Source organism: Lepidochelys kempii, chromosome 22 (genome assembly GCF_965140265.1).
Source record: "Lepidochelys kempii isolate rLepKem1 chromosome 22, rLepKem1.hap2, whole genome shotgun sequence".
NCBI lineage: Eukaryota > Metazoa > Chordata > Testudines > Cheloniidae > Lepidochelys > Lepidochelys kempii.
The window spans coordinates 18,978,270-18,996,474 of NC_133277.1; the positions used below are offsets into that span (position 1 = coordinate 18,978,270).

The following is an 18,205-nucleotide window of genomic DNA, read 5'->3' on the forward strand; positions in this document are numbered from 1 at the left end:
TCTCAGCCCTTCCCTCTTTGCTTCCCCATCCATGGCCCTGAAGCTCTCAAACCCAGCTGGCTGTGTCCTCGGCTTGTTTGCACACGCAGTGACACAGCTATTGCTCAGGAGGCTGCTGAAGAGCCCTGGCAGAGGAAACAAACAGAGCCGCGTCAAACTGTCCTAGCCTTCACTGGCACAAAGCGCAAGCTCTGCAGGGCAGGGGCTAGAGAATGGGGGCAAGGAAAGGACACTAGGGGGCAGAAAAGGCCCCAGAATCAGCAGCAGCCAAACTCTCAGTGCCCCAGAGGCTGTGCAGTTTGAGTGATGACAGAGGGAGGTGACTGGGTGAGCCGCGCAGAGGGCAGGGGTAAGGTGGGAAGCAACAGGAAATTCCCAGGGGAGGGAAACCACAAGGAAATTATGGGCAGGGTCAAAATGAGCATTAACAGATCTCAGAAGGCAGGGGGCTGATTCTCCCATTCATGCTCCTTAAATACTGGGGATCTTCAGCTGAAGGCGTTAAATCAAAGCCGATCTGATCATGCAGCACGGACTCCTGGCTTTCCTGACGCGTTAGCCCTGCTCCCGAGTTGTGGGGGGAGCTGCGTCAGGGCAGAGCCCTTGCGGAGCACAAGGTGCACAGCTGGTACTCTGTAAATAAGAAATGCAAAGTGCTGCTCTTATAGCTGCTGTTTTGCAAACAGGCCTCCTCTGTGGCTGGCTGGGGAGTTTCAGTGAAGAACACTGGGCACAGGAGGAGCTCAAGGCACCCAGCTGCCTCTGCAGCTCCAAAAATCAATAGCTCGGAGATACTTCCCTGCAGCTGAAACTTGCATTCAGCCCTTCTCTTCCTTCCCACCCTGCTTTATTGCTGGGGCTTGGCTGAGCAAGTGCAGATCCCAGGTCAACGGTATTGCTGCAAGCGGAGGCCAGTGCATGGGAGCCATGCTAGAGTGCCCAGCGTTCAGAGATCAGAGAAATCATGAGCGTTAAGGAGGATGCTCAGCTCATGCCCCTGTATGCCTTCAAAGCACCATGCAAGCAGCTTATTAGCTTCCCTGCTGGAGACCTGAGGCACAGGAGAGGTACGTGACTTGCCCCAGGGCCAGGCCACACTGACTCAGCAGCAGGCCTGGAAGAAAGAGTTCCAGGCTCCCAGCCCCATGAGCTCCCTCACAGTGGATGGCCTGGGCTCTGAAATTCACGGTCATGAGCGAACACTTCAGTAACGTCTTGTGCGGAAGTTATGGTGGATCTCTAAGCAAAGGCAAGGGCAGGGAAAGCAGGCAGTGTTTCCAGAGGTGAAGGCAAGGGGGGCAAAAGCAGGATCTCTGCTTACCCAGTGACAGCAGTATCCGCACGAGAGTGAGGGCAGGTACCATTCTCATTTCACTCTGAAAAGGGGAGAGACAAGTTAACACAGGCTGCATGGGCCCCTGTTCTCTCCAGGGGATGCACAGCACCTAAGCCTTGAGCCTTGGCCCAAGCTCCCTCCATTGCTTTAACAAGACGCACACCCAAACCATGGCAAAACAGGGGCCAAGTGGCAGGGGACTTTCTGGCAGTTTGAGTGATGACAAAGGGAGACCGTGCTATTGAGTTGGTACAAACTCCCTTCAGGTAACAGGCAAGGTTGGAGTCAACCCCAAAGAGCAGAGCTCCAACCTTCAGGGAGCAGTTCCCTCCATCTCTGTCTAGTGATTGTATCGCAGCCACATCCCATTCTATCGAGGTGATTCAGAGATGGACGGGGTTGCTGGACTGACACTTCCTTTGCTTTCACTGAGATGGATTTGACCTATACCCCCCGCACCCCCCACTCATCCTCAGAGTCTCAGGGATTTAGTTTAATGAATCCACCAAGTCCCGCCATTACAACACTCTTTGAAAACCATGAGGCAACTGTCAGATACGTTTCTGGTTTGAGACAACTTTGAGCTACGTGAAGGGGAAGTTGACGAGAACTTATGGTCTGGTTTTAAAATTTCCTTTTGTGCAATGAATTTTCAGCTTGGCTTGAGGCCTAAAGTTTCTGCAGAAATGGGAGGTGGTTAGGTTGGGTTTGTTCGCAGATGCTATGGCAGGTGATAGGAAGTGTTTATGCTGATACTAACAATCCAGATGCATTAATCTTCAGACAATCTCCCTGTTAGAGTGCTCTGGAAAAGTCTGAGCCCCTCTCAATGAGGTCAGATCACACAGTAACACCTTTAGTCACTAGCAACAAAGTGCTGGATTTCAAACAGTGGAAACCTCTATAAGGAGAGCTTCTTTTGGGACACCTGAAATGTCCCATTTTTTACTAAATGAATAAAAAAATGGTAATAACCACTGAAAGTTTGTTCCAGCGGCATTTCTGCACCAGACAGAATTAGCTCTGTGTTTACAGGAACAAATCAGTGGAAGAAGCATTCAGCGTGACACTTTGTGTTCCAAGCGAAGAGAAAAAACGAATGAATACAGGCACTCTCAGAGCTGTGCTTTTGCTCAGCATCTGATGATCATCTCTTTCAGAACAAGAAGTTCTTGGGAAACACACACGAGTATCACGGTTGAATCCAAAGCTGGCAGTACCAAGAGTAGCAAATTATACACACACAACACATGCACAGTCTCTCGTATGAGAATTTTGTCTCTCTAAAAAGCACCACTAAATCAGCCTGTTTTTTATTTTGAAAATCTTCTCCCCTTCTGTCTGTCTCTCATTCCTGCAGCCCTGGACAAGCCAGTGCCCCTAAAACAAATTTCAATGCAATTTTGAGATGGGGTTTATCAATCCCCAAGAATCAGGGATGCTAACGGAAAGGAGCTAGAGTAAACCTGCCTCATGTAGTTGGTTTAAAGTAAAGTCGTATTCCGATCGTTCTCAGAGAATAAAGATCATTGCCTTCAGCACTGGCGCAGTGGGAAGCCATGAGTGACAAGTCTGGGGTATTTAGATGGCAAACTCCACGAGGCAGAGTCTCCTTTAAGCTGAACACCCAAACAACAGTAACCAGTGAAAATGAATGGCACACACCTGGGGATTTTAAGACAGAGTGCGCTGGCTCTATGCATGTGCTCTGGAATGGTCTGAAATGATAAAATGCTGGGATAGTACAAAACCAATCGGGAGAGGAAAATTCTACACCAAATCTGGGGATCCTCACTACGAAGGATTTCACCTCTTCTCAGACAGACATCGCTGCAGATTTCTTTTCCTCATTCAATTGTAGTTGCACAGCCCCTTGGAAATTGGTAAAGCCGCTGCAGCTCCTGGAATGGAATCCAGAGCCATCACCAGCTGCCATGGATGCAGAACTGCTTTTGAGATTGAGAAATTAAGACTTTCCAAGCTGTTTAAGTGCTTGGCTAAATACAATGGTATAAAACGGACCCTACCTTCCACTGCCCTCTGTGTGTTTGTAGAATCAAAGTCCAGCTAGCAGTATCAAGGACCTCTGTAATTCTCCTTGCTTGTGCCTCTCAGTAAAGAAATGTTTGTAAAAAGAATTAAGTATTTAGAATCTGCCCATTACAGTTCTGCCCTGAGAGGTCTATCCTGCAGTCAGGGCTTGCTTGGAGCATGTGTTGTTCGTACGTACAATAAACAAAGCAAAGCTCCATGCACACAGCTCCAAAATCCCTGGCTGCAGCATTCCCAGTGCAGGTTGGTCACACTCCTCCTAATTTTCATGTGGGGCTAGGTTGTCCTAACAGCATCTCCAGTGAGGCACTTAAATAAGGGACAAGATTCCAGAAGTGCTCACTATCCAGCTGCCCCTATAGTGACGCTTATGGCCAGAGTTTCAAAACATCTCAGCACTTAAAAGGCCCCTAACCATTAATCATTGGAGAATCTGACTCTTAGCATCACCAAATCCTCCATCTATTTATTACCTTATTACTCAGAATCCCATCACTGACTCAGTTTAAGTATTTCTGCACAGCAAATCTGGCAGCAGGTGCTCTGTGTTGCAGCTGACAATGGAGTTAGCTCATTGGGGTTCTGTCAAGTACATTATGACACTAAGATATCACAGTCCTTCCATGTGATAACTGTCCCTCGAGAGAACCTTAACACAATGGATTTGGAACTAACACAATGGATTTGGAACCAACAGTGCCCTTCTGTTCTCCTGCTATTGAGCATTGGGAGCTTTCAGCTGCTAGGTAGCTGAGTTCAGAACATTTAAACATTCCCGAGCTCTGCTCTCAGAAAGAAAATGAATAAAAATTATTCAGATACTCACCAGAGAGTTTGTAGCAGACCTCCAGCTTCTCATGCGAAGTGTTCTCCACTGACTAATTCAGAGACCTACCAGAGCCTCTACGATGGCCTAAGTGAATCAGATGCTTGAGGTTGCACGTGCCGTAGCTCGGTTTCAGATCTCTTGTTTGTCCCATTTGCAGGGAGATGGTCGCTTTTAAGTTAAAAGGGGAAGGTGCTGATAGTCAGAATGCAGAAAGGGTTTTGGTGATCAAAGGGGAAGAGGGTTGTAGATAGATGCTTGTAGATACACACAGCACTCACATTACCAGGGGAAAAGCGGCTATCCACAGACTTAGAATGTGCCTGAACCCCAAACTTTTAATCACAGCAGACAGCTCCAATCAAATCTACTATACAACATGTCCTCCTAAATGGGGCCACAGATTCTCAAAATTCAGCTCCCTGGCCTCCCCTTACTCTTAGCCTGAGCTCCTGGGACAAAGGAAGTTATAAAATAACCAGCTCAAGGAGGGAGGAGGCTTGGAACCCCAATGCATACGGTTGCCGTATGAGTAGTATAGCCCAGCTTGTGTCTTTGTGCCAAGAAGCCGCTATTTAAATGGTAACTTTAGGAAGTCATGTGTTTGATGTCATGCCACTAGCTTTACTGTTTAGATTCTGAATGGAAAGGCAGGATACTTGGCATACACAGTTATCTGCTCTGTTGACAATTACCTTCTCCACCCTAACTCCCAATTTCAACAGCATTGTGATCGGGGTCCTAGCGGGGAGCCAACGATGGTCACTCAATTAGGGTGACCTGCAAAGAATGGGGCAGACAATCCCCATAAAGCCGGTGGATATTCCAATACTTAGATTCACCACGCCAGCACAAAACAGCTTATTACCTTACTGGTTACTCAGAAGTTCAAACAACACAGTTCCCTCAGGCCTCCATCCAGGTACCCACATCAAATATGATGACCATTTCTGTAAATCTTATTTCCTCATATTAAAAAAGCGTTCTACCAATCCCAAAGGATCAGACACATTACCTCTCAGGTTAATGAATAGTCCAGAACTTACCCAAATACATGCTACAGCCTATTCTTATTAAACTAAACTTTATTAAAAAACAAGAGAGAGAGTCTGGTTAAAAGTTCAATATGCATACAGACATGAGTTCAATTCATTGAGATTCAGATTCATAGCAGAGATGGTGAGCTTTGTAGTTGCAAAGAGGTCTTTCAGAAATAGTTCACAGGTTATAGTCCAATGTCCAAATATCATATTCAGGGCATACCAGCATAACTGGGACCTCAGTCTTGTGACTCAAACTTCCCCTGATGAAGCCTAAGCAGATCCGAGATGACAAATCAGGACCCAAAGATCTTTTATACAATTTCATGTCTTTTGACAAGATGGAGTTCAAAAGGTAATTAGCATGAGTTTGAAGGAAGTCCATCACCAGTACTTAGCTGTAGAATTAACATAAGACCATTTGCTTGTTCCTCCACCATTCATGGATTATTTTCTATACATTTCAAAGAGAGATGAATACAGAGATATCCTGTGTTTACAATTTATTTAAATAATAGGATGTTCTTTTGACCTCTGAACTATCAGAATACAGCCTAGACAGGGACTGTTGATTACATCTTCACCCTACTCTTACATATGTAAATACACAAAAACACAAACATTATCTCCCCACATGTCTTTTGAGGGTTATTTATTTTGCGGGATGTTTAACCCTTTCTGGCCATGCGTCACAAGTATATATCCTGCTTCACTTCTTTTTCTACACAGGTGCTGTTCCACTGCTGGTGTGATCCATCCAGAGCTGGATTTCCATATAGCTGACAAAGTAAGAGCCAAATTTTGCTCTCACACACATTCTAAATTCAGAGTAAAGCCACAAGCTTCAGGAAGTTAGTATCACTTTGTACCAGCGTAATTGAGCGCAGGATTTGGCCATTGTTTGTAAATGCTTTGGCCTCCTTTGGACAGAAAAGTTCCGTAGAAACGTGAGGTTATTTCTGCAAAGCACTGAGCAGTTAGCTACTGCCCAGATCGTAAAATCTAGCCTGCCAGTAACTTTTGGTTTGGACAGTCACTGCATCACCAGTAAGTTCAAACTTATAAAAACGCTTTAGCTGTGGAAGGGGAAAATTCTTATCATTGTGCGTTGTGGTCAAGGCAGCTACCAGCTGCTGGCCCTGAATACCATGTTGCTATTCTACTTAGAGAGACAGCCTCTGGACTAGACAGTCAGATTCATATGGCACGACAGCTTACACCCCATTGATGGGATACATAGCACCACACTGACAATGAGACACCCATGCCAGAGTTTGTGGCTAGGGATTGGAGTATGTAGTCTCTCTTCTATTTAAATCTGCTCCTAAGCATATTTCCCATCATCACCATGACTCTTTCTTAAGCTCACAGCGATCAGTCAGGCCGGATAGCTTCACAAGCGCCTCTTCAAACTCAAAAAGAAAAGGAGTACTTGTGGCACCTTAGAGACTAACCAATTTATTTGAGCATAAGCTTTCGTGAGCTACAGCTCACTTCATCGGATGCATCTGATGAAGTGAGCTGTAGCTCACGAAAGCTTATGCTCAAATAAATTGGTTAGTCTCTAAGGTGCCACAAGTACTCCTTTCTTTTTGCGAATACAGACTAACACGGCTGTTACTCTGAAACTCTTCAAACTCAGCCATGTGTCGGCCTATTTCTAGCCAAATAAAGAAAAACGTGGCCTGGAATAAAACAAAATGATTTTTTGGCCATGACACAGCAGTGCATCTACAGCAAAAGCGATCATCCAGCTAATGCCACATAGAGAAAGCAAGTGAGATAGCGGAGATGAAGGTCACTGCTTCCCCTGTCCTCTCTACTTCTTATTGGGCAGGGTTGGTGAAAGAAGATTCTCCACCCCTTGCTCACCATGGGGCAGCAGTTAGGTGCCCAGCCTTCTGGTAGCTTCATAATTCTTCATTCAACACTTGCACATGTAAAAGTTCAAACTCACTCCTGGAGTTAAAGCAAGCTTTGAGCGGCAGAGGATTATGTCAACTCTGCCAGGCCACAGCCCAACAGGTCATAGCAAGTGGGACACGGCTCTTTACAATACTCTCATTTAAGGAGAGACTGGGATCTTTAAACCTGCCTGCTGTTGTGTAAATGCAGGCACCAAGTGCTTAGGCTTACAGGCAATCAGAGGCACAGGCGGCCTGCCAGAATGAGGCAGGGCACTTCCCAGTTGAACAGCAAAGAAAGGGCTAGGACAAGATACAACCCCAAGATACAACCCATCTAATTCAATGGTAACACTCCCAGACTTGCACAGAAACCCAAGAATTCCACAGGCAACATCAGAGTTGTGTTCCCAGGTGCAGTCCCTGCAGAGGGGAAGCACGCAGGAAGACTTCTGCCTCTGTTGGTCAGTCTGGGAGCTGTACTGGGAATCCCATGCAGCCCTCAATGGATGGAAGCTATAAAATGGACTTCCTGAGATGGCAATAAGTGGTAAGTATTGCTTAGCTTGTCCTAGAAACATAAGAATACAGCACCTCATATGTTATCCCCACTGCTCCTTGTCTTGCAGGACTCACTACAGAGACAGATCAGCACTAAAACAGGAGACAATACTCTGAGCATAGCACCTCTGTCCTCACAATACTTATTGCTGGAGCTGGGGGTGGAAGAAAAGTCAGGAGAATTTTCTCCATTTCCTCTATCCGCCCATGAATTTCACACGACTCACTAAACACCTCCCAGCCTGTCTATGATGAAGGCAGCTACATATGGAGGCAATTCACTTTATGGACCAGGTAAGCTCTCTGCACCGTTCTCCCCTACTCTCAGCACCATAGCACTTGTAGAAGAGAAAATGAAATGTGACAAATGTGACAGCTAACCGTGTCCATCAATGTTCAGTTCATGCAGATGCTGACTGCCCTGCTCAGCACAGCAGAGTCAGCCACTGCACCATTATTAATGGTCACGTTTATTTTATTGGTCACAGCATTATTAATGGTCACTTTTGCCATTTTGAAGCCCACTCAGCAGAAGTTTGTTCAGCTGCTTTCTCATCGTCTGAGCCTATGAAAAGGGGAGGAGTATGGTGGTTTTTACAATAGAGCCCAAAGGGTTCTTACCTTAGACATTGCCCTGAGATAATGGCCCAGACGGACGGAGCTGGGGGCACCTAGCCACCATTTGCCATTATTAGAGGGAAAATAGCTGCAAATTAGTCACACTTCATTTTTTACAAATAATTCTGTGCTTAGAATGAAGTTATCTGGTGCTGCAGATTGCTGGGTAATGAAGATTCAAAGAATACCAGGGTTTCATTACAACGCAGCTGACAACTTTTTAAAACCTTAGCTGAAAGGATGGGAGGCATAAGATGGTTACCCCATCATTATAAGGCAGATGACATCAGGAAGCAATGAAAAAGCAGCAAGCTCCTTTCAGCCCACACTCAGATATGTCCTTTGCCCAATGGGCCAAATCCGGCCTTCAGTCATGCTGCTGTAACACTTCAGCAAGGATGCACCATTGTAACACAAGACACTTTCGCTAGATGTGTCTCAAGACCACCTGCTTAAGTCACTACCTCTCACTCCTAAGTAGCCTGTGCTTTAGGCAATTTCAACTTAAGGAAACTGGAAGACAGACAGTCATGTGATATAGGGAACAATCTGACAGACACAAACTCTACACCAGAGAATGTGCTGATTCAGATTGTTAGGAGAGAATGAGCTTGTTTAATTGGAAGCATTGTAGTTTCTTTAAATTGAAAGCTATATTTTAGGTTTATCTGCCTCTGCCTTAAGATATTGCCAAGTGGGTTTTGACTACAAAAGATTTACTTTTTTCAATAAATAACAAGATTTTAAAATCATCATTCCTATGACTGAATAAAAGTTGGATTCTCCCATCTCAGAATTCTTCTCCCAACGTGCCAAGAGTCACTGGGTATCCAAGAGTCCTAGTGGCCTTCTGGATGGGGATTTTCAATACTGCACATTCTCCCTTCATCTGCAGCTTTGGCCTTCCATCAGTATGGTTCCTCCTCATCTGTGTCCTGGACAGAAAGTATTGAGAGCGCAAGATTAGTCACGAAGACATGAAACAATCCAGAAGTTCAGCATAGACATGAGTTGGGCCAGTTCAGACAAGAGATTAAGTGTTTCCCAGAAGCTGTTCATTTTGAAAAAGCCAGCATTCCCGCAAAAACCTTAGGCCTAGTGTCTCTATACAAGTCTGCAGTCAAATCCTTCTGGCACGTCACTGAGGAGCCCAGTTAAACTGGCACTGCAAGAAATTCACGTGGAGCAGGTTTAAGAGGAGCAACAGCCAAACCTCAAGCACAAGGCACTGCCATACCAACCCCCAAACACTAGCTTCCTTTGAAAGCATCACTACTCCCTACGGAGAGCTGATCCAGAACAGCTCGAGCAGCCATTTCCTTCCTGCAAAATCTCCACCTAAGACTGGAGAGCCCCCAGCCTGATGCTTTAAAAGAAAAGCACATGCACTCAGAGTGTGTGCAAACAGGCTTGTGGCAGCCACAAAGCACTGTTAATGTGTCTAAATCCTACTGCTAAAGTCTGCCTCTGCTCCTAGCAACCCCATGCCTTCAGATCCCCAACATTTTATGTTAGTGACCGTGATAATCTGGTGCTTTCTCGCTTCATGCTGACCTCAGGTCATTGCTCTGACACAACAGGATGCGCAATCGTACCTGCCTTATCGGAAAACACCTCCACTGGTTTCCCACCCCTTTCATGATCCAAGTGCAAGCAGGTTCCTTGGTTTTGCTGCGTGTGACTGATTTTACAATTGAAAATATTTTTATAATGTATTAAAGATTAACAGAAAAACATGTCACAGCAGCACCCCATGCTGCTACATCAGCATCACTGAGACAAGGAGACTCCTAGAGTGCTAAATATTCTATTGTCAGCTAAGAACAACCTCTCAAATGACTGATGAAACATTCAACATGAAATTTTTACAGGATTAAATCAAAACTAAACTAAACTTTACCGAGAGGTCAGAGGAAACTATCAGATTAATCCCTCCTTGTTTTAAAAGTCCACACATTTGATCAAGCCTCTCTCACTGATTCCATCTGTCTCCATTCCTTTTCCTGCTGCCTCCAGCAAATACCACCTGTGTCAGTCCTGTCCCTAAACACAATCTCACCACTGTGTGCAAGGGAACCTTCTCTACTGCTTCACCCATCCTCTGCAATAGCCTCCATCTCCCACATCAACACCAGCTTTTTTCAAAACCAAAAACTTTCTGCTTTATCCCCATGTGCCCCTCGTCTGACCTATGGTAAATGGAGCAGATTAGGCGACTACATGAGACAGAGACATGGCAGTGAGGGTTGTAGGCTTATTCCCCAGCCCTGTAGGGAAGGACACGATGAGAATGCTCCCTCTAATAATGCACATCAGGGAGCATGTACTGGGATATAACATGCCTTTGGCTGGGGTTGTTCAATGCAGCACGGAAAGCTTGGATATGCTTTCCAAAAAGGCAAGTGCAGAGAGTGGAAGGAGAGTTTAGAAGTTCCAGTACAATAAGTTTGACACCAAAGTCACTGCAGGTGCTAGAAGAGGTTGGTGACGGGGTGATAGCGGGTGAACAGCAAGAAAAGCACAAAAATCAGACAGTTTAAACAGAGTTCTGTTGTGACCAGAACAGCTTGAGTATGAAGATTTCTAGTCAAAAAGACCCAAGCTAAGCCAAGTCTGCAATGCTACCACCTTTGGAAGAAAGTAAAATGCATGTATGCGTTTCTGCCTCCAGCCTCTCCATCTCCGCACTGCTTACCCAGCAGTCACAGCCTAATAGCCCTACTCCACCTATGGAATAAAGAGACTCACCACAGTCTCTGCAGGAAAAGGGCAGCAGAGTGAGTTAAGAGGTTAAAGCACTGGGTTTTCACCACTGGAAACATGCAGTTTGATCTGGATTAAGTCTCATGTGAAATGAATTTGGTGGGTCTCAAGCTAATCACACGGACCCAATAATGCAGCACTTTCTACCCAAAAAAGACCAGACATGGAAAGCACTGAGAGGCATCAGCTGAGCTGTGTGAGGAGCTCAAGCCAAGCTCTCGGGCACTATCCCTGGCTCTAGCTACTGCTCTCAGCCCTCACTCTTATGAGAGCTAACAATGATACTAACAATTACAAGAACGTTTACTTGCACTTACCACACACTGCAAACACCATGTCCCCATCCTCCGCAGGCAGGTGCCCTGCTCAGTGCGCTCAGGCCTGCAGAAAGAGCACAGTGTTAGGTCAATGTGTCTTCTGCTCACACCCCAATGCAGCCCTGAGACGGATTGTTTTTTAACACATAGGTCACTTTCCCAGTCCTTTTGACTAATTCATCAGAAATGCCTGCTCTGTAATTATATTTTAACAAGCAAAGCAGAAGGCCAGAATGTTAGGCTTCTTATTTCAAAGGTTTGGCCATTCGATTTAGGTTTGCCATGCAATCACACTATTAACCACAGAAACTGCTGTTTGGCTGGCAAGTTTCAGCTGCCATTAACCAAAATAATATAGTTAAAAAGATTGTGAATTTAATTCTGACTTGACACCCCAGAAGAACAAAGTGGTGCATTTACAAGGGAGCCAGTTAGCATTACAGTAGTGGGTTTTTGTGATACAGACATTTGGACTGAGACCCTCCACACAGCTTACTGATCTGGACTGGATTAAGTCTGGTGATGAAGGTGAAAGGTTCTGCATCTCAACAACAGTTTAGCTCAGCTGCCCCACAAAGAGGATGCACAGCACACATTTCACTCAGTTACATTTCCACAAGGTGTTTTCAGAGACTCTGACTACCAGCTGACTTGTGCCCGTGGACAACGAAGTCTCACTGGCAGAACCCCAGATGTTGTGGGTTATGAGATGTAGGATGACAGAAAAAACCCACCCACAACCCCAGGCCAGAGGGGAAATGGGGATTAGGTTCAATGTAAAACTTACTCATCAGAGACTTCGATGGATGATTTCTTGTAGCCAGATTTTTTTCTATGCTTTAGGACTCCAAATTTCCTTCCCATCCTCACCAGCAGCAGAATGACCACAATGGCAGAGGGGAGGAACACTAAGATGGATAGCAACACTGCTGAAGTTAGCTGGAAAGAAAAGCCTGCAGGAGAGAGAAAATAGCAGTAAAATATGCCTTTGTTTCATCTCTATGGCAAATATTAATCCCACACAGCATCCTGGCCTTTTTTATAAAAAGCACAGGGCTTGCTGGGGTTAAAGGAACTTGTGACAAAGTCCTGTCAGTGATCTCAAATTCAGAACTAGACTCCTCCCATGGAGGGGAGGACAAAGATTAAATCTATCTGGCTGCAGTGAAGGAGCACAACTTAAGCTATGTCTACACTGGCAACTGAACACAAAACTTGTGTCTTTCAGAGGTGTTAAAAAAAAACAACACACCCATGAAAGACAAAAGTTTTGCCGACAAGCATCAGTGTGAACAGCGCTTTGTTGGCAGGAGCACTCTCCTGCCAACAAAGCTAACCCGCTCGTTGGGGTTAGAAGTTTTTTCTCGGCAGGAGAGCCAACAAACAGTGGCTACACAGCACAATTTCTAGCAGTACAGTGACACAGCTGTGTTGCTACAGCTAAAAGCTGCGTAGTGTAGACATAGCCTGAGAGCAGCACATTCAAAGCCAAGTGAGAGGAGAGTCACATCAAACTGATGGACACACCCAATCTGCAAGCCAGGGACAGCTCTCCCATACAGGGTAGATGAGGCATTTGCCTAAGGCAGCTATTCATTAATGTTTGTGAAATGTCAAGTCATTGTTAAGACATCAGCTCTCAGCAATGCTACCTGATTAATTCTGTGCCCTCTTAGGTGGGAATCCTGGACTGCCAATCTTGTGTACTCAGCCTCTGCTGAGGGACACCCATCACCTCCACTACCACCTCCTGTTCCACTGTACATGCGCTGAGCCCCAGTGAAGTTTGGAATGATCTAAACTCCCAAGACAGACACTGAGGTAGATGCCTACTCTTAGGAAAATGCTGCTGGCATCTTCTGTCTCCATACAGGACAGACACAACCTTAAGTTTTCACCAAAAGAACACACACCAAACTGCATGGATCTCAAATTATCTATCCGGAAAGGAGAGGGGCTGAGCTGATGCCCTGGTGGCATTTAAACCTGTAGTTCCAGGGAAGCTAGACACCAGATCTGGTACTTAGACTCCAAAGATTTCTGGCAAAACAGGAATGCACTCATGAGAAATAAATAGGGAGAATATTGCCATGCTACAGACTTACCTCTGTGTGTGACCGTCAGCTTGGTCTGAGGGATGTTGTGGTGCACATCCGGGGGATTCTTCACGGCGCAGGTGAACGTCCCATTGTCATTCATCGTCAGATTTCGGATAGCAATGGAGGCATCACCCTTGGCAATGTTCCCAACCCATAAAATCCTGTCTCTGAATGTTCCCACTGCAGCTGGGTATGCAACAGACTGATAATGAAAAATCTGAAGAGGGAAGACAATCATTGTTCCAACAAGTCATTCTCCAAAAAGGAGAGAGAAAAAAACTCCTTTCGGAGAATACAGGGTCAAAAAGAACAACCCTTTCACAGGCATCCCACCTCAGATACACCAGGGGCTCACAAACCACAACGCTGGGCACCATTGCACCAGCTTTTCAGATCTTTTTTACATTTTTACCAAGGGAGAAGAGGGTGGAAATGCATGTCAGGGTCTTCCATATCCATGATACAGCCCCGAGGATCTCCCTCCTTGCCTACCAGTCTCCAGGGCTCGCATCAGAGTCACTGTCATCTTTCTGGCCATGGAGGATCTAAGATGGAAGAGGATGCTCTGGTGCAGTGGTTCTCAACCTGTGGCCCACTTATAGCCCAATCAGCACACAGCTGTGGCCGATGTGACCTCCTCAGGGCCATACAAGTAATATACATTTTGTGTGGATGTGGCCCACATAACACACAGAAAGCTGCATATGCGGCCCACAGTAGTAAATAGATTGAGAACCACTGCTCTGGAGGTTAGGGTGCTATCCTGCGATTTAGGAGACTCAGGGTCAATTCCCTGGTCTACCAAACATTTTCTATGTGACCACGGGCAAGTCACTTAGTTATTCTCTGCCTCAGTTTCCCATCTGTCAAGTAGGGATAACAACACATCACTACCTCCCAGGGGGTGTTGTGGGGATAAATACATTAAGATTCTGAGACACTATGGTAATACCTTAGACAGACAGCTTTTCAAGATAATCAGTTACTTAAAGCAACAAGGGGGGTGAGGTAATCTTTTACTCAGTCAACTGTCGTTGGTGAGAGAGACAAGCTTTCGAGAGACACAAAGCTCTTCTTCAGGTCACGGCTACAACTACACCACATGCAATCAGTTCCTTGGTCATCTGGCAGTGCCAGTCTGGAATTGTAGTGCTCCCTCCCCAGCTCCTTGTAAAGCACTGGAACCCTGTCACAGGCATGGCATGACTGAATGCTGCAACTCTGCAGATCTGATTTTAGTTCACAAAAAATAGTGCTAACTTCCCTTCAATTCACTCCTGCTGGCTGGCAACAGGGGACTTACCAGAGCCTACTTTACACAGACATCACCACATCCTTCCAGCTGCAACGTACCATTCCCAAGAGCTTAACCTCAGCTGAGCAGAGGAAATCACTGATGATTTACACAGAGAATGAGACATTTATGAATGGATTTTACATCTATGCACCTGTGACTGGATTTCATACCACTGACAACAATAACTGGTAAGAGCCCATAAATCCTTTAGGACCACCTGTCATCATCAGTACCTGCAGAGTGGCTCTGCCCACACACCGCTGCCACTCCAGGATAAGTTATACCTGCATTCTGCCACATGGCAAAGCTGCCATGGTATGTTCTGCATGGGAGACTTTCCGGACCACGTGATCCCCAGTGTATTTATATGGATGCCTAGTTTGCAATGGGACAGTCATCTCTTAAGGTTATAATACTTTGCATTTACATGGTACCATTCAGCCCAAAGGATTTTAAAGAAATTCAACCTATGTATATACAGCAGCACTGAAATGCAGCCACCTCTGGAGTGGAGGATGACAGCCAAAGAGCCCACCACACAGCAGTGGAGAAGCACACTGAGACGAACACTGACTTTTTACACAAAATGCCGTGGGATCTTCAACCTTCCCACAGAATTCTGCCCAGCTGCAAGAAAGATTCTTTGGGACACTCATCTGCAAGCACTTACTGTCTCCATATGACCACCTGTGAGAGGCTGGTAAGTCCAGTCTACAGTCAGCTTCTGAGTTATGGGAGAGAAGGATCTGAATGAGCATTTCAGGGTCACCTGTTCATCAACAAAAGCTTGTACTTCAGGATCCACTTTAATTTCCAATGAAAGAACATTGCTGACACCTGATGAAACAAGCCCCAAAGAAAAAGATTAGATGGGAATTTTTGTAAAGGACACAAGTGAGATAGCAAAGCCACTGCAGTGAAGAACAGATGGCTGTCTGAAACTACACATACCTCTCTATCCCATCCCCTGGCACCCACCCAGTCCCGAGAAATGCAGGGAATTCCTCTAATGGTGGCAGGAATTCAGCACTGTTTCATGCTCAGCCAACAAACAGGGTATTTGTTTGGAGGTCACTGCCAAAGCCCTCCATGTACCCAGTTATGGGGATAAACTAGTCAAAGAGTAGGTAATCAAACACAACTGGACCAGAGAGAAGGTGCAAAGTGCCAACTTCAGGGCCCTTCTTCTCATTAATAAATCAACATACAATCCCTCTCCTGAAGTTCTGTTCTGCATTTGCTCATGCCGGTCTTCTTTACTTTGTAAGCTCTTTGGTGCTGAACACACGCTTCTTTTTAAGTTTGTGAAGCACTATGTATGTTTATGACATTACAGAAGTGTTGTGCAGTAATAATTACAAAATACGGAGACTTGAAAACAAATTATTTTTTCCACAAATGTAAGCAAGTCTTAGTCCAACTGCCTGCACTGTAGAGCGAAGGAAGCAAAGGGAGGTGGGAAAAAGTCACAACTGTCACAAATTGTAGCCAGGGTCTCAGAAAGTATGATGGGGAGAAACCACTGGCAAGTTAGTTTATCAAAGGACTTCAAAAAGGGATTTGTTTCATCATCATAAAAACATAGTAAGATGATAAGAATGGCCATACTGGCTCAGATCCATGGTCCATGCAGCCCAGTATCCTGTCTTCTGACAGTGGCCAATGCCAAGTACTTCAGAGGGAATGAACAGAACAGGCAATCATCAAGTAATCCATCCCATCATCCACTCCCAGCTTCTGGCATTCAGAGGCTAGGGACACTCAGAGCATGGGGTTGCATCCCTGACCATCCAGGCTAATAGCCATCGATGGACCTATCCTCCATGAATTTATCTAGTTCTTTTTTGAACCCCTGTATACCTTTGGCCTTCACAACATTCCCAGCGATGAGTTCCACAGGTTAACTGTTTGTTGTGTGAAGTAACAAGTCATCAGAAGACACTAAAAATTAACACTTAGACCATATAGCACTTTTCACGCATACATCTCTAAGAGCTTTACAAAGGTGAGTGGGAATCACTCTGCACAGCTTACAGATGAGGAAACTGAGGCCCAGACAGGTGAAGTGATTTGCTCAAACAAGTCATTGACAGAGCCAAGGATTGAACCCAGATGGCCTGACTCCCATTCTAGTGCTCCCTGACCCCATATCCATTTCTATTGCTACAAGTACCTCTAAATGATGGAGTGTCTAGAGCCAGGGCCCAAACACAGACATCGGGGAGGCTCTGCTCCCTAGACAAAGCCTGGAAATTTTAACGGCACTTATGCACCATTTCAAATGCTACAGCTGCTCCAACTGCAAGGCCCTCATTCGCCCCCACCTACTGCTGATGGATCCAAACTGGGAACTGGTGTGGTCGGGTGACTCAGAAAAGCTTGCCGGGGTGCAGCTGGGTCACGGTTAATCACTTCTGGGACACCCCATCTGAAACTACATACGCTCCCCACCCCAAACATCTCTCTCTTCTCTTTAACTGCCCCCAACCCCCTCTGCCCCTAAAACATTGGGGGGAGGGGTCTAGTCACACCCTCCACCAAAACAGAACCCCCTAAAACAGCTCCCTTAAACGTACAAACCACAGACATACCCTCCATCAGGCTGCCCACCCCACGCGTAATCCTTTTTCAATTAATCCCACAGACACACCCCTCCCAAATTCCTGCATCCCTCAGCCAAACCCCCTTCTTCCTCTGTCCCACCAGTCCAGCCCCTGCCCCCCTGTCTGCTCTTTCCACCTCCAACCGGGACCACCAGACACCCCCCCAACCCCACAGGTCGCCAGGGCCCTCCATCCACAACCCCCAGCCCTACAGACCTCCCCAATCCCACCCCATCACCCCCAGTTCCCCTGGGCCCCCACCCGGGCCCCAGCCCCGCTCCTCCAATCCCCCGCCCACACCCCCAGCCGGAAGCGGAGGGCCCCGGCCCCGACCCCGGCCCCGGCCCACGCTCACCGTACAGAAGCAGGAGCCCCAGCCGGAGGAGGCCGCCAGGCGCCCAGCCCCGCATCCCGGCAGCCGCTCGCTGTGTTTAGGGCGCAGCCAGCACGGGCCTACCTGGCGGAAGGCAGGGCAAGGCCCAGGTGAGGCCAGACCGGAAGTTCGGCGCCCCTAAGGGCCGGGCGTGGAGGCCCAAGATGGCCGCCCGGGATGTTTCCATGGCAACGGGGCCTAGCCCCAGCCCTGCAGTGTCTTTCCCTGCACTGGCTCTTTGCGTAGGGGGCAGCCGCACGACCCACGTACAAGCCCCCCACAGTCCTGGCCATGGGCTCCTCCACCACACCATGACATCCTCCCCCCTCAGAGCACCAGGAATGTGCCCTGAGCACCCAGGGTTCTGGTCTAGTCGCCGGGGCCAGCTGCCTCCAGCCAAATAGCCTGAACCCCGG

At 46.7% G+C, this 18,205-nt stretch overlaps 1 protein-coding gene across 1 annotated transcript; it reads right to left on the reverse strand.

Moving 5' to 3' along the window:
• Window positions 1-6,787: 6,787 nt before the first annotated feature.
• Window positions 6,788-17,938, reverse strand: LOC140901676 (myelin protein zero-like protein 3). The gene is made up of 6 exons (XM_073320921.1): window positions 17,772-17,938; window positions 15,484-15,650; window positions 13,523-13,733; window positions 12,205-12,370; window positions 11,418-11,481; window positions 6,788-9,272 (listed from the first exon to the last, which is right to left on the reverse strand). Exons 1-6 carry the CDS (start codon window positions 17,824-17,826, stop codon window positions 9,246-9,248), a joined length of 690 nt encoding a protein of 229 aa, XP_073177022.1. The 5' UTR covers window positions 17,827-17,938; the 3' UTR covers window positions 6,788-9,245.
• Between the last annotated feature and the right edge of the window lie 267 nt (window positions 17,939-18,205).